General features: G+C 37.1%; 2 protein-coding genes across 6 annotated transcripts in view; one reads left to right on the top strand and one right to left on the bottom strand.

Moving 5' to 3' along the window:
- CB1H4orf46 (chromosome B1 C4orf46 homolog) overlaps positions 1 to 15,939 on the top strand; it is an 87,360-nt gene that overhangs the window by 36,919 nt on the left and 34,502 nt on the right. The gene's annotated exons all lie outside the window — the stretch shown is intronic.
- RXFP1 (relaxin family peptide receptor 1) overlaps positions 1 to 15,939 on the bottom strand; it is a 131,871-nt gene that overhangs the window by 24,349 nt on the left and 91,583 nt on the right. For all 3 annotated transcript variants that reach the window (XM_042935178.1, XM_042935175.1, XM_042935177.1), the window contains 4 exons: positions 10,123 to 10,194; positions 5,781 to 5,852; positions 5,623 to 5,694; positions 4,915 to 4,989 (listed from right to left, as the gene is read on the bottom strand). In XM_042935178.1, coding sequence (XP_042791112.1) covers positions 4,915 to 4,989; positions 5,623 to 5,694; positions 5,781 to 5,852; positions 10,123 to 10,194 — 291 coding nt within the window. The remainder of the gene's footprint in view (positions 1 to 4,914; positions 4,990 to 5,622; positions 5,695 to 5,780; positions 5,853 to 10,122; positions 10,195 to 15,939) is intronic.

Below are 15,939 nucleotides of genomic sequence, written 5' to 3' on the forward strand. Positions count from 1 at the left end.
ATAATTCATATTATGTTCTTGAAACTGAGCCATGTTGATTGAAGTAGGGCTGGTTCATTCATTTTAAATGTGATATATGTATCACATTTGATTTTTTCTGTCTGTTTCCACATCTCCAGCACCTTGCTCCATAGTGTATCCCTATCATTGTCTGTATTTTCAAATTCTTTATACCCACTTCTCCTGCCTACAAATAAACTTGCGTTGTCTCATATAGGAGTAAGTTTAATTTACCCTCTTGATCTCTAGTTTACCTTTGGCTATTGCCTCATGTGCTTATTTATTACTTATATTTCTAACTTGTTGAATTTCCCAACTTCTGTTGTGGTGTTTACAGTTTTTATTTTTTGCTTTGAAAGAACTATAATAAAGGCCTTAATCTATTGCCTGTCATGTATCTTGCAAGCAAATTATCCTGGGCTGTCATATGTCTTTTATTTTATGTGTATTTTTCCACTAAATCAGTTAAAGAATAGACATATTTTTTTACCAACACATCTATCAGATATTTTAGTTTATGCTTTGCTAAATTAAAGTTCATGTGCAAGGTAGAGGCACTTTATTTATTTATTTATTTATTTAAATCCAAGTTAGTTAACATATAGTGTAATAATAATTTTGGGAATAGAATTTAGTAATTCATCACTTACATGTAACACCCAGTGCTCATCTCAGAAAGTGTCCTCCTCCTTAATGCCTCTCATCCCTTTAGCCCTTCCCCCTATCCAACACCCCACCAGCAACCCTCAGTTTGTTCTCTGTATTTTAAGATTCTCTTGTGGTTTGTCTCCCTCTCTGTTTTTATCTTATTTTTGCTTCCCTTCCCTTATGTTCATCTATTTTGTATCTTAAATTCCACATATGAGTGAAATCATAATGATATTTGTCTTTCTCTGACTGACTTATTTCGCTTAGCATAATACACTTTAGTTCCATCCATGTTGTTGCAAATGTCAAGATTTCATTCTTTTTGATTGCCAAGTAATATTCCATTATATTTATATATACCACTTCTTTATCCATTCATCAGTCAATGGACATTTGGGCTCTTTCTATATATACTTTGACTATTGTCCATAGCACTGCTATAAACATTGGGGCACATGTGCCCCTTCGAATCAGCACACCTGTATCCCTTGGATAAATGCCTAGTAGTGCAATTCCTGGGTCGTAGGGTACTTCTATTTTTAATTTTTTGAGGAACCTCCATACTGTTTTCCAGAGGGGCTTCACTAGTTCGTATTCCCACCAGCAGTGCAAAAGAGTTCCTTTTCTTCCACATCCTTGCCAACATCTGTTATTGCCTGAGTTGTTAATTTTAGCCATTCTGATTGGTGTGAGGTGGTATCTCATTGTGGTTTTGATTTGTATTTCCCTGATGATGAGTGATGTTGAGCATTTTTTCATGTGTTGCTTGGCCATCTGGATGTATTCTTTGGAGAAGTGTCTATTCATGTCTTTTGCCCACTTCTTCACTGGATTATTTGTTTTTTGGGAGTTGAGTTTGATAAGTTCTTTATAGATTTTGGATACTAACCCTTTATCTGATATGTCACTTGCAAATATCTTCTCCCATTCTGTCAATTGCCTTTTGATTTGCTGATTTTTCCTTCACTGTACAGAAGATTTTAATCCTGATGATGTCCCAACAGTTCATTTTTGCTTTTGTTTCCCTTGCTTCTGGAAACATGTCAAGTAAGAAGTTGCTGCGGCTGAGGTCAAAGAGGTAGTTGCCTGTTTTCTCCTCTAGGATTTTGATGGCTTCCTTTCTTACATTTAGGTCTTTCATCCATTTGGAGTTTATTGTTGTACATGGTGTAAGAAAGTGGTCCACATTCATTCTTCTACATGCCACTGTCCAGTTTTCCCAACACCATTTGCTGAAGAGACTGTCTTTACTCCATTGGATATTCTTTCCTGCTTTGTTAAAGATTAGCTACCCATATGGGGCATCTGAGTGGCTCAGTTGGTTAAGCGTCTGACTTTGGCTCAGGTCATGATCTCACAGTCTGTGAGTTTGAGCTCTGTGTCGGGCTCTGTGCTGACAGCTCTGACGGAGCCTGGAGCCTGCTTCATATTCTGTGTCTCCCTCTCTCTCTGCCCTTCCCCTGCTCATGCTCTGTCTCTCTCTGTCTCAAAATAAATAAAAACATTAAAAAAAAAAGATTAGCTACCCAAACATTTGTGGGTCCATTTCTGGGTTCTCTCTTCTGCTCCATTGATCTTCATGTCTGTTTTTGCGCCAGTACTACACTGTCTTAATGATTACAGTTTTGTAATACAAATTGAAGTCCAGGATTGTGACACCTCCAGTTGTGCTTTTCTTTTTCAGGATTTCTTTGGCTATTCGGGGTCTTTTCTGTTTCCATACAAATTTTAGGATTTTTTGTTCTAGCTCTGTGAAAAATGCTGGTGGTATTTTGATAAGGATTGCATTGAGTGTGTAGATTGCTTTGAGAAGTATAGTCATTTTAACAATATTTGTTCTTCCAATCCATGAACATGGGATGTTTTTCCATTTTTTGTGTGTCTTCTTCAATTTCTTTCATAGGCTTTCTATAGTTTTCAGTGTATAGATTTTTCACCTCTTTGGTTAGATTTCTTCCTATGTATTTTATGGTTTTTGGCACATTGTAAATGGGATCAATTCCTTGATTTCTCTTTCTGCTGCTTCATTATTGCTGTATAGAAATGCAACTGGTTTCTGTACATTGATTTTATATCCTGTGACTTTGCTGAATTCTTGGATCAGTTCTAGCAGCTTTTTTTGGTGGAGTCATTTGGGTTTTCCACATAGAGTATCATGTCATCTGCAAAGAGTGAAAGTTTGACTTCCTCCTTTCCAATCTGGATGCCTTTTATTTCTTTGTGTTGTCTGATTCCTGAGGCTAGGACTTCCAACACTGTGTTGAATAACAGTGGTGAGAGTGGACATCCTTGTTGTGTTCCTGACCTTAGGAGGAAAGCTCTTAGTTTTTCCCCATTGAGGATGATATTAGGTGTGGGTCTTTTGTGTATGGCCTTTATGATGTTGAGGTATGGTCCTTCTATCCTTACTCTCTTGAGGGTTGTTATCAAGAAAGGATGCTGTATTTCGTCAAATTCTTTTTCAGCATGTATTGAGAGGATCATGTGGTTCTTATCCTTTCTTTTTTAATGTGATGTATCACACTGATTGATTTGTGGATATTAAAATAGACCTGCATCCCATTAATAAATCTCACTTGATCGTGGTGAATAATTCTTCTAATGTATTGTTGGACCTGGTTTGCTAGTATCTTGTTGAAAATCTTTGCATCCATGTTCATCAGGGAAATTGGTCTGTAGTTCTTTTTAGTGAGGTCTTTGGTTTTGGAACCAAGGTAATGCTGGCCTCATAGAATGAGTTTGGAAGTTTTCCTTCCATTTCTATTTTTTTCTATTTCCTTCCATTTCTATTCAAAAGAATAGGTGTTAACTCTTCTTTAAATGTTTGGTAGAATTCCCCTGGAAAGCCATTCATCCCTGGACTTGTTTGGGAGGGAGATTTTTGATTACTGATTTAATGTCTTTACTGGCTATGGCACTGTGATTAGTTTTAAAAGAAATGAATACTTATAAAGCAAAAATTATTATTACTGGCATTAAAATTGGGATAATGTTATCAGGAATGCATATGAAATGAGTTATTTTAGATAGCTAAAATTTAAAGATGGTAACTTTAGTGATGAAATTGTAAAAAGCCCACCTCTTTAGTAGTATAACTTAATCATTTAAATTTTTATCTGAGATGTATATTTGGCTGCCTTTTTAAAGGCAAAGGAAATGTTTATTAGTGTATTGCATAATGTCTCCTACATTTGCTGCTGGTGTCAGTGCATGAATTTTTAATTGCTAATTTATGTATGTAAATATTAACCAATTTTGCTTTATTATTAAGTTTGGATTACTGAGCACATAATAACTGTTAATGTGTTCATTTGAAACAAAATTTAATTACAACAAGGAGATTGAACTTAATTTGCCCTTTTCTTGAATACTTTAGCTGTCATCAATGCGGGTACTGTGCTGTCATACCAAGACGCCCTCCGGACTTAGTAATGACTCCGGGGATGTTTGTCTTCCCCTAAATGGTTCCAAACTAGTGTGTTTTGAATTATTATCTGTTCTTTATAGCACTCCCATTCCTGCTTTATTATCAGGTTGATAGTTGTCGCTTCTCACTGATGTTTTGAACTTCATCTTTCCCCTCTACTTTTAATCTGGCACTTCTAATCTGCTGTGAGCTTAAAAATTAAACAGCAAACAAACCTTCTGAGAATTTCACACAAAATGAGACACAGAGGAGGTTTTCATATAATACTGTATATGCGGTTTATTGATTGAACTTTTAAACAGTTATTTTGGTCACTTATTTCTTCATTTTTACTGTGTTTTAAATAGGCAAATTTACTGGTTCTTAATAGGTAGAGTGATTCTTATTATCATATGCAAAGCTACTGTGTAAAAAACTTTATGGAACATATTCTGTTGTGATTAGAGTTAAATATAAATTCTAAATATCATGTTCTCATTATGCAAATTTAGGAATGAGGCTAAAGTGATTTAGTCTTTCTGTATCAAATTAAAAGGTGAAAATAGATCGACAGAGGGAAGGAGGAGGAGATGTTCTATAGCTACTGTGACATCCTTTCTGTCTTTTTTCTTCCTGCCTCTCAATTTTTTTTGTTTTTAAAGATGTTTTATGTTGGCGAGAATCTAGAGGAGTTAGTTTAGACAATGGGGCTGCTCAGTAACAAAAACGTGCTAAAGTAATCTGAGGAAATATGATATGACATTAACAACCTATCATTTTTAAAAGCCTAATATCCAAAGGGAACTAGGCAAAACCAGAAAAGTTAGCTGACTCCTTTAAGGAAAGGTACAGCAACTTACAGCCAGTGCAGTCTTGGCATGTGCTGGCAAAGAGGTTTATCCGGCAAATGGGTGAGGACATTATTCATCAGTGCTCTGAAAAAGAAAAGAAAGAGAAGAAGTCACCTTTTTCTGGTTCTTTTTTCATCTTAAGTCAAATATGGTATTATCATTATTCTTTATGAAACCATGAAAATCTATTAAGCTAGTTATCTTCTCTTTTTTTTTCTGTAAGTTTTGTTATGTTTGAGTGCTTGTTAGTAATAAAATTCAACAAATGATAGTTGTCTTATGGAGGAAGCAGCAATGTTAGTAACTGAAAAAAAGCCTGTACCCTTCAAAAGTGGGTAGTGAGAAGGAGGTGATTTTAAATGAATATTATTATTATTGTTATTATTATTATTATTATTATTATTATTATTATTATTATTATTTTTACTAAGATGAATACAGGGCAGTAGTGGTATGCTTGAGAATATTTCAATAAAATACAGCAGTGAGGCTGTATTCAGTTTTGAGGGGCTCATGTTCTAGAGGACAGAAGGTCTTATATAATTGTTAAAACTACAATATAGCCTCATAGGATATGATTAAGAGATGATTTTTAGTCAGAAAGGCCTTTCTGGGGCTTGAACAATTCCAAATTTAATGCTGTTAAACTTAAGGCAGTAACTTTTATTCATGTCTTTTCTTTCCATTGAAATAGTTGTCTTAATTTTTAGTACTTACAAGAGAATAAGAGAATTTAGTCCATAAAATGTTAGTGGGGAAATTCGACTGAGGTGATTATCTTCAATTATCCTGCCAGCCAGAAGAAAAAATGGATTCATTTATATATTTAGAATATAAAAACTAATACTATAAAATGACACATAAATTAAACATACAGCCATTCTAGTCTGTGGAGATCTTCAAAAACACCCGGCTTCAAGAAAGTTATTCTGTTATGACTGAGATACCTGAAAAAAGAGAAATGATTACAGTCAATGTGTTATCTCCTTCTTTTTCTTTTTTTAAGATTTCATTTTTAAGTAATCTCTACACCCAATGTGGGGTTCACACTCACAACCTTGAGACAGAGGGTTGTATGCTCTACTGACTGAGGCAGCCTGGCACCCCAAAGGTGTTACCTTCTTGATATCTAACAATAAGGAAAGGAAAAACAATAATCATCCATCTTAGATTTTCTTGCATACTATTCTTATCAGATATTTTCCCTTCTTTTGGGTCTCTAAAAGTCTTTATCACTTACCTTTCCATGTCTAGGTTTTAATTCCCCCACAATCAATCAATCAATCAATCAGTCATTCCATTCATTTATGCCTTTATTCAAAAACTTTTTTGGGTACCTATACTCTACGGCAGTGTGCTAGGCATATCATCTCTTTCTTTGAGGGGCTTTGAGTCTAGAGGGAAGACAGAGTATGAACAGGTTATTACTGCAACATGGGGAAAACAGAAGCATATAATGTAGGGTTGCTCTGAATTGCAGAGGAGAAGGCATCTGCCTTTGTTGGGGGCAGGGACTGCAATGCTTGGGAGAGTCAGGAGACAGAAGGCTTTACTAGAGAATGCACAACTGGATGGATAGAGATTCAGATGAAGATATCATTCACAAAGCAAAGAATGGATAGGAGTTAACGTAGGCAGAGGAGATGGCTTATGCAGAGGCAAGAGAGATGAGAGAGAACAACAAGGTAAGGGATCACCAGGTATTTCAGTGAGGCCTCACCATGAAGGCATTGTGGAGAGGGACAGGGGATGAACCTGGGAGGCAGGCAGGGACTGTTCTGGAAAAAAGGACATGGCAACATTGTATGCTTGTTAAGGAGTTTGACATCCACCTTTTCAGTTCTTACTCTTCTGCAGATTGAGTCAACTCTGTTCTGTTCATGTTTCTTTCTTTCTTTTTAATGTTTTTGTTTATTTTTGAGAGAAAAAGAGAAAAGTGAGAGAGAGAGAGAGAGAGAGAGAGAGAGAGAGAGAGAGAGAGAACTAGTGGGGGAGGGCCAGAGAGGGAGACACAGAATCCGAAGCAGGTGCCAGGCTCTGAGCTGGTAGCACAGAGCCTGATGCAGGGCTTGAAATCCTGAACCAGGAAATCATGACCTGAGCTAAAGTCGGAGGCTTGACTGATTCAGCCACCCAGGTACCCCTTGCCATGTTTATTTCTACCTCCATGTCCATACAGCAGTTTGCTGCTCTGACTCTGATGTCAGATAGTTCAATTCCTAGCTTTGCTACTTATTAATAGTGTGACCTTAAGCAGTTAAATCCTGAAAGCCTCAGTTTCCCCAACTCTAAAATGGAGGTAATCTTAGTACCTACTTTATTGGGTTGTAACATGTCATAAGCATTCAGTACATATTATTTATGACGCCTCTATTCATGCCTCCCATTCTTATATCCGTCTTCTTTTTCCCCTCTGCCTATGATTCATATGCAAGTTTTACTTCAAATTTCACTTCCACAGATATATGGACCACACTGATGTTGCACTTTTCTCTACTCTTATAATTTGACAGCTTATAAAATTTCTCCCGCTGAGAGACTCCCCGTTCCCACCGTATTTGACTTTTGCTTAGGGGTAACAGGAGATGATGCCCCATATTAGAGCCACTTCTCTCCTTGCCTTGTAGGTCTAGAACCCCATCTGGGCACAGGAAGGGTAAAGAATAGCTACAATACTTCCCCATGAGCGCCTCAGGGGGCTCCTTTAAAAGCCAATAGCAATCCCCCAGGTAAAAGCATTTGATCCACCCCTGTACTCTATACTCATCTGTTTTTCCCAGTCCTCTTCATTTTCCCCAGCCATCCTTCATTGCTCCAGACCCCAAATGGTCACTTGTTTCAGTGAAACTTAACAGGAATTTTGGTCTGAACAACACGGGTTTCGGATTTCATCGTTCTCTAATTGTTCTCTAATTGTTGTGTGTATATTGGCATAGTTTCCCACCCTAGATCATAAGCCTCTGGAGAGCAAGAGGCATGCCTTGCCCCAGTGGTATCAAAGCCCTTTACCTGAAATATTAAAGTGTAAACTGTTGGAAGGCAGCATGTCTGACTTATCTTTCGGTGCCACCTCCCCGTGGTGTCTTGCTGAAAAATTTGCACATTGTAAGGACTAATGAATATTTACAGGTGAATGGAAAGGAGGAATCTAATGATTATCTATGAAAACCCAGAAGTATGTGACATCTTTAACATCTAAACATAGTCCAGTGCTATGAATAACCATGGAAAGAGATGGGGAACTCTTTAAAATTTGTGGTACTATCCTTCACATCCGTTGGATACTAGACCAAGACTGTAGCATCTTTCACACCCATTGAACATTAAACCAAGCAGACACTGCTTATAAGTTTTGAACAGATTTATGCGGGGTTGGAGAGAAAGATAGGAGCCTGATGGGAATGAATCCGATATTGACTTTGGGTGATTTGCTAAGACACAAAAGAGCAGGGATGGGATAGAAGGGAAGAGGACTTGGTAAAAGTGGTTACTGTTAAGACTCTGAGTCTCCAGGGCCCTTCTTCCATTTTGCTAGTAAAATTATTAGACAGCTGTCTCTCAATCCTAAACCCTGATACCACAAACTAGGAATCTGACTGGAATGAATTTCTTGGATTAGGATTAAAAAAAGTGGTGTAGGATAGAAAACAAGGGGACAGAAATAGAAATATAGGGAGATGTTGATTTATGTGCCTTTTGGTTATATTTCCATACAATTATTTCCTATAGGAGGTTAGGTTCAGCTGCTGAAATGGAACATTTAGTAGACTATTTTATTTACTTATATATTTACTTAATTTTTTAAATTTTTTTAGAGAGCGGGAGAGAGAGAGTGCATGAGCAGGGGAGAGGGGCAGAGAGAGAGAGAGAATCCCAAGCAGACTCCAGTCTGAGTGTGAAGCCTGATGTGGGGCTTGAGCCCATGACTCTGGGATCATGACCTGAGCTGAAATCAAGAGTTGGACACTCAAACAAACGACTGAGCCATCCAGGCGCCCCAAGAAGACCAATTTTAAAAAGCTTTGCTTTTAACTACAATGAAATACGACTTCATATCCGTTAGGATGGCTGTTTTAAAAAGACAAACAAATTCTTAAACAACAAAACCTCAGAAAACAAGAAGTGCTGGTGAAGACGTGAAGGGATTAGTCCCCTTGTATGTTGTTGGTGCAGATGCTGTGGAAAACGGTATGGTGGTTCCTCCAAAAGTTAAACCTGGAATTACCATGTGACTCACCAATTCCCCTTCTGGGTATATACCCCAAAGAATTGAAGGCAAAGACTCAAACAGATATTTATATACCAATGTTCACGGCAGCATTATTCATAATAGCCAACAGATAAAAACAACCAAAAATGTTCACTGATGGGTGTGCATGGAAAAACAAATGGATGAACCTTGAAGACATCATGCTAAATGAAATAAGCCTGACACAAAAGGACAAGTATTGTATGGTTCCACTTAGGGTAGTCATATTCAGAGATACAGAAAGTAGAATGGTGATTGCCAAGGGTCAGAGGAGGAGGAGTTACTGTTTGGTGGGTACAGAGTTTCAGCTTGGGAAGATGAAATGTTCTGGAGATGGATGGTGGTGATGTTTGCACAACAATGTGAATATACTCAATGCCACAGAACTTCACATTTAAAAATGGTTAAAATGATAAATTTTATGTTATATGTATTTAATCACAATAAAAAAGCTTTACTCTTTTAACCTTACAGCGCTGTATGTATTCATAAAAGCAGGAGTAGTGGAAAAAGAATTACTGGAAAAGTCTGGGTTTTTTCCTTCGAAGATTCTAATTATCATCAGCGTTTCTTATTTTGAATAAGTTCTAACGGCCATCATTCCTGTCACCATGGCCAGTATGTATTGAGTTCTATTTATGCGTCAGATGTAGTGCGCCTAATTCTTCCCAGGGATTTCCTCGTTTGTTTCTTACAACAATCCTGAGGAAGGTACTGTTATAATTTGCATCTTACACTAGAGGGAATCAATGCCTAGAAAGGAAAATAAATTGCTCAAGTTTATAGACCAAGGGAGTGGTGAATCAGGACTTAAGTGGAAGCCTGTTCAAGTCAGAATTCCATGCCCTCGACCATAGTGCCCTGCGTGCCCCTTCAACTGTTGTGGGCAGGAGGGCTACCATGGAGGGCGGTGGTTCAGCCTGACAGACCACAGTGGAATGGGCAAACTAATTGGCACTGGTACTTACAGTTTAGTAAGACTGTATAGTCCTCTGAAAGCATAGATGGATATGGATCTAATATTATTGTTTTGCAGGCACCTGTGAACATAAATATAAAAAAAAATAATGAAACAGAATTTCAGTTTTGCAAGATGTAAAGAGCTCTTTGGATGGGTGGTGGTGTGGGTGGCACAATATAAATGTACTTAATGGCTCTGAATGTAATTGGTTTAAGATGGTACATTTTACAGCATATGTATTTACCACAATAGACTTTTTTTTTAATTAAAAAAGGTAACCATAACAAAATAGTGAAACTAGATATGTTATTTTGTTTGCTATTAAATTCGTGTATGATTGGGCTAGTTTTTATTTAGAAACTTAGTTGTAAAGATAAACGTGATAGTTAAAATTTAATATTTGAATTTTCTTCTTTTTCTTTTTTGCTTTTCAAGTTTTTATTTAAATTCTAGTTAGTTAACATATAAGGTAAAATTGGTTCCAGGTGCAGAATTTAGTGATTCATCACTTACATATACCATCCAGTGCTCATCACAACAAATGCCCTCCTTAATACCATCACCCATTTAGCCCATCCCCCACCCATCTCCCTCAATCAACCCTCAGTTTGCTCTCTATTGTTAAGAGTCTTTTATACAGTGTTTCCCTCTCTTTTCCTTTCCCCTATGTTCATCTGTTTTGTTTCTTAAATTCCACATATGAGTGAAATCATATAGTATTTGTCTTTCTCTGACTATTTCACTTAGCATAATACAGTCTAGTTCCATCCACATAGTTGCAAATGGCTAGATTTCATTCTTTTAGATGGCTGAGTAATATTCCATTGTATGTATATACCACATCTTTATCCATTCATTATTGATGGACATTGGGCTCTTTCCATAGTTTGGCAATTGTTGATAGTCCCGCTATAAACATTGCTGTGCATGTGACCCTTCAAATCTGTATTTTTGTATCCTTTGGGTAAGTAACTAGTAATGCAATGGCTGGGTTATCAGGTAGTTCTATTTTTAATTTTTTGAGGCGCCTCCATCCTGTTTTCCAGTGTGGCTGCACCAGTTTGCATTCCCACCAATGGTGTAAGAGGGTTGGTTCCTCTTTCTCCACATCCTCACCAACATCTATTGTATCCTCTGTCGTTAATTTTAGCCATTCTGACAGGTGTGAGGTGGTATCTCATCATGGTTTTCATTTCTATTTCCCCGATGATGAGTGATGTTGAACATCTTTTCATGTGTTTATTAGCCATCTGGATATCTTCTTTTGACAAATGTCTATTCATGTCTCCTGTCCATTTATTGGCTGGATTATTATTATTATTTGGGTGTTGAATTTGAAAAGTTCTTTATATATTTTGGATACTAGCCCATTATCAGATATGTCATTTGCAAATAACTTCTCCCACTCCGTAGACTGCCTTTTAGTTTTGTTGACTGTTTGTTTCCTTTTCTGTGCCAAGAAGTCCCAATAGTTTATTTTTGCTTTTATTTCCCTTGGCTCTGGAGATATGTCTAGTAAGAAGTTGGTACAGCCAAGGTCAAAGATGTTGCTGCCTGTGTTCTCTAGGATTTTGATGGTTTCCTGGCTCCCATTTAGGTATTTTATCCATTTAGAATTTGTTTTTGTGTATGGTGTAAGAAAGTGGTCCAGTTTCATTATTCTACATGTCACTATCTAGTTTTCCCAAAACTATTTGTTGAAGACATTGTATTTTTTCCATTGGATATTCTTTCCTGCTTTGTCAAAGATTTGTTGACCATATAGTTGTGGGTCCATTTCTGGGATTTCTATTCTGTTTCATTGGTCTATGTGTCTGTGTTTGTGTCAGTACCATACTGTCTTGATGACTACAGCTTTGTAACATAGCTTGAAGTCCAGAATCAGGATGCCTCCAGCTTTGCTTTTCTTTTTCAGAATTGCCTTGGCTATTTGGAGTCTTTTGTGGTTTCGTACAAATTTTAGGATTGTTTATTCTGGCTCTGTCAAAAGTGCTGGTGGTATAGGGATTGCATTAAAAGTGTAGATTTCTCTGGGTAGTATAGACATTTTAACAATTTTCTTCCAATCCATAAATATGAAATGTTTTTCCATTTATTTGTGTTCTCTTCCATTTCTTTCATATGTGTCTATAGTTTTTAGAGTACAGGTCTTTTACCTCTTTGGTTAGGTTTATTCCTAGGTATCGTATGGTTTTTGGTACAATTGTAAATGGGATCAAGTCTTTGACTTCTCTTTCTACTGCTTTATTATTGGTGTATAGAAGTGCAACTGATTTCTGACATTGATTTTATATCCTGCAACATTGCTGAGTTCATGTATTCGTTGTAGCGATTTTTTTTGGTGGAATCTTTCAGGTTTTTTACATAGAGTAGCATGTTGTCTGTGAAGAGTTTAAAATTTCACTTCTTCCTTGAAGATTGGATCCCTTTTATTTCATTTTGTTGTCTGATTGCCGAGGAGAGGACTTCCGGTACTATGCTGAACAACAGTGGTGAAAGTAGACATCTCTGTCATGTTCCTGACCTTAGGGGGACAGCTTTTAGTTTTTCCCCATTGAGGATGATATTAGCTGTGGGTCTTTCATGTATGGGCTTTATTATGTTGAGGTATGTTCCTTCTATCCTTACTTTATTGAAGGTTTTTATCAAGAAAGGATACTTTATATTGTCAGATGCCTTTTCTGCATCAATTGAGAGGATCAAATGGTTTTATCCTTTCTTTTATTAATGTGGTGTATCACATTGATTGATTTGCAAATATTGAACAACCCCTACGTCCCAGGAATAAATTCCACTTGATGGTGGTGAATAATTCTTTTGATGTACTGTTGAATTTGATTTGCTAGTATCTTGTTGAGAATTTTTGCATCCATGTTCATCAGAGATATTGGCCTGTAATTCTCCTTTTCAGTGGGGTCTTTGGTTTTGGAATCAAGATAATTCTGGCTTTGTAGAATGAGTTTGGAAGTTTTCCCTCCATTTTTATTTTTTTTGGAATAATTTGAGAAGAATAAGTATTAACTCTTCTTTAAATTTCTGATAGAATTCCTCTGGGAAGCCATTGGCCCTGGGCTTATTTTGTGGGGAGATTTTGATTATTAATTCAATTTCTTTGCTGGTTATGGGACTGTTCAAATTTTCTATTTCTTTCCAATTTCAGTTTTGGTAGTTTGTATGTTTCTAGCAATTTTTCCATTTCTTTCAGATTGCCCAGTTTGTTGGCATATAATTTTCATAATATTCTCTTACAGTTGTTTGTATTTCCGTGGTGTTGGTTGTGATCTCCCCTCTTTCATTCATGATTTTATTTGTTTGGGCCCTCTCTCTCTTCTTTTTGATAACTCTGGCTACAGGTTTGTGAATTTAATTAATTCTTTCAAAGAACCAGCTGTTAATTTTGTTGATCTGTTCTACTGGGTTTTTGTTTCTGTATTGTTTATTTCTGCTCTAATCTTTATTATTTCCCTTCTTCTGCTGTTTTTAGGCTTTAGTTGCTGTTCTTTTTCTAGATCCTTTATGTGTAATGTTAGGTTGTGTATTTGAGACTTTTCTTGTTTCTTAGGTAGGTATTTATTAGTATATACTTACTTCTTAGAATTGCCTTTGCTGTATCCAAAAGGTTTTGAACTGTCGTGTTTTCATTTTCATTTGCCCCAGATATGTTTTTTATGTTTTATTTAATTTCCTGGTAGACCTATTCATTCTTTAATAGGATGTGACTTCAAGTTTCATTGTGTGGTGGTCAGAAAATTTGCATGGTATGATCTCAATCCTTTTGTACTTGTTGAGGCCTGGTTTGTGACCCAGTATGTGACTTATTGTGGTGAATGTTCTGTGTGCACTTGATAAGAATATATATTCTGTTGCTTTAGGATAAAATGTTCTGAATATATCTGTTAAGTCTATCTGGCTCAGTGTGTCCTTCAAAGCCACTGTTTCCTTGTTGATTTTATGCTTAGAAGATCTGTCCATTGTTGTAAGTGTGGGTTTAAAGCCCCCACTGTTATTGTATTATTATCAGTGAGTTTATGTTTTTGATTAATTGATTTATGTATTTGGGTGCTTTCAATATGGGGGCATAAATATTTACAATTGTTAGATCTTGATGGGTAGACCCCCTTAATTATGATGTATTACCCTTTTTCATCTCTTGTTACAGTCTTTGGTTTAAAACCTAGTTTGTCCAGGGGCGCCTGGGTGGCTCAGTCTGTTGAGCTTCCGACTTTGGCTCAGGTCATGATCTTGCAGTTTGTGAGTTCGAGCCCCGCGTTGGGATCTGTGCTGACAGCTCAGAGCCTGGAGCCTGTTTCAGATTCTGTGTCCCCCCCCCACTCTGCCCCACCCCTGCTTGTGCTCTGTCTCTCTCTTTCAAAAATGAATAAACATTAAAAAAAAAATTAAAATCTAGTTTGTTCAGGGCACCTGGGTAGCTCACTCAGTTAAGTGTCTGACTTTGATTCAGGTCATGAGCTCATGGCTCGTGAGTTTGAGCCCTGCGTTGAGCTCTGTGTTGATAGCTCAGAGCCTGTAGCCTGTTTTGGATTCTGTATCTCCCTCTCTCTTTACCCGTCCTCTGCTTGTGCTCTGTTTCTGTCTCTCAAAAATAGATACATGTTAAAAATTTTAAAAAAAATCTAGTTTGTCTGATATAAGTATGGCTACTCTGGCTTTCTTTTGATGTCCATTAGCATGGTATATGGTTCTCCATCCCTTCAATTTTAATCTGGAAGTGGCTTTAGGTCTAAATGCTTCTCTTGTAGGCAGCATATAGATGGGTCTTGTTTTCTTTATCCATTCTGGTACTCTATGTCTTTTTTTTTTTTAATGTTATTTATTTTTGAGACATAGCAAGTGGGGAGGGGTAGAGAGAGGGGGACAGAGAATCTGAAGTGGGCTCTGTACTTACAGGCTGACAGCAGTGAGCCTGATGTGGGGCTCAATCTCACAAACTGTGAGATCATGACCTGAGCCGAAGTTGGACACTGAACCACCCTGGTGCCCCTACTCTATACCTTTTGATTGGAAATTTTAGTCCATTTACATTCAGAGTGATTACTGATAGATACAAATCTAGTGCCGTTGTGATACCTGTAAAGTTGATGTTTCTGGTGATGTTCTCTGTTTCTTTCTAGTCTTTGTCGCTTTTGATCTTTTTTCCCCCATCAAAAAGTCCCCTTTAATATTTTTTGCAGGGCTGGTTTAGTGGTTGTACTCTTTTAGTGTTTGTTTGTCTGGGAAATTCTTTATCTCTCCTTATATTCTGTATTACAGCCTTGCTCGATAATGTATTTTTGGCTGCGTATTTTTCCCATCTAGTACATTGAAAAATCATGCCACTCCCTTCTGACCTGCCAAGTTTCTGTAGATAGATCTGCTGCGAACTTGATGTGTCTTCCCTTGTAGTTTAAGGACTTTTTTCTCTTGCTGCTTTCCGGATTCTGTCCTTGTCTGTGTATAGTCAATTTGACTATAATATGTCTTAGTGATGGCTGGCTTTTGTTGATTTTGATGAGAGTTTTCTGTGCCTTTTGGATTTCAATGTCTATTTCCTTCCCCAGATTAGGGAAGTTTTCAGTTATAATTTGCTCAAACAAACCTTCTGCCCCCTCTTCCTTGCCTTCTTCTTCTGGGACCTCTATGACACGAATGTTATTATGCTTAATGGAATCACTGAGTTCCCTAAGTCTACATTTGTGATCCAATATCTTTCTTTTCCTCTTCGTGTCAGCCTCATTGTTTTCCATAATTTTATCTTCTATATCATGTATTCATTCCTCCACTTTATCCATCCTTGTTGTAAATACATCCAGTCGGTTTTTCATCT

Source organism: Panthera leo, chromosome B1, assembly GCF_018350215.1.
Source record: "Panthera leo isolate Ple1 chromosome B1, P.leo_Ple1_pat1.1, whole genome shotgun sequence".
Taxonomy (NCBI): Eukaryota; Metazoa; Chordata; class Mammalia; order Carnivora; family Felidae; genus Panthera; species Panthera leo.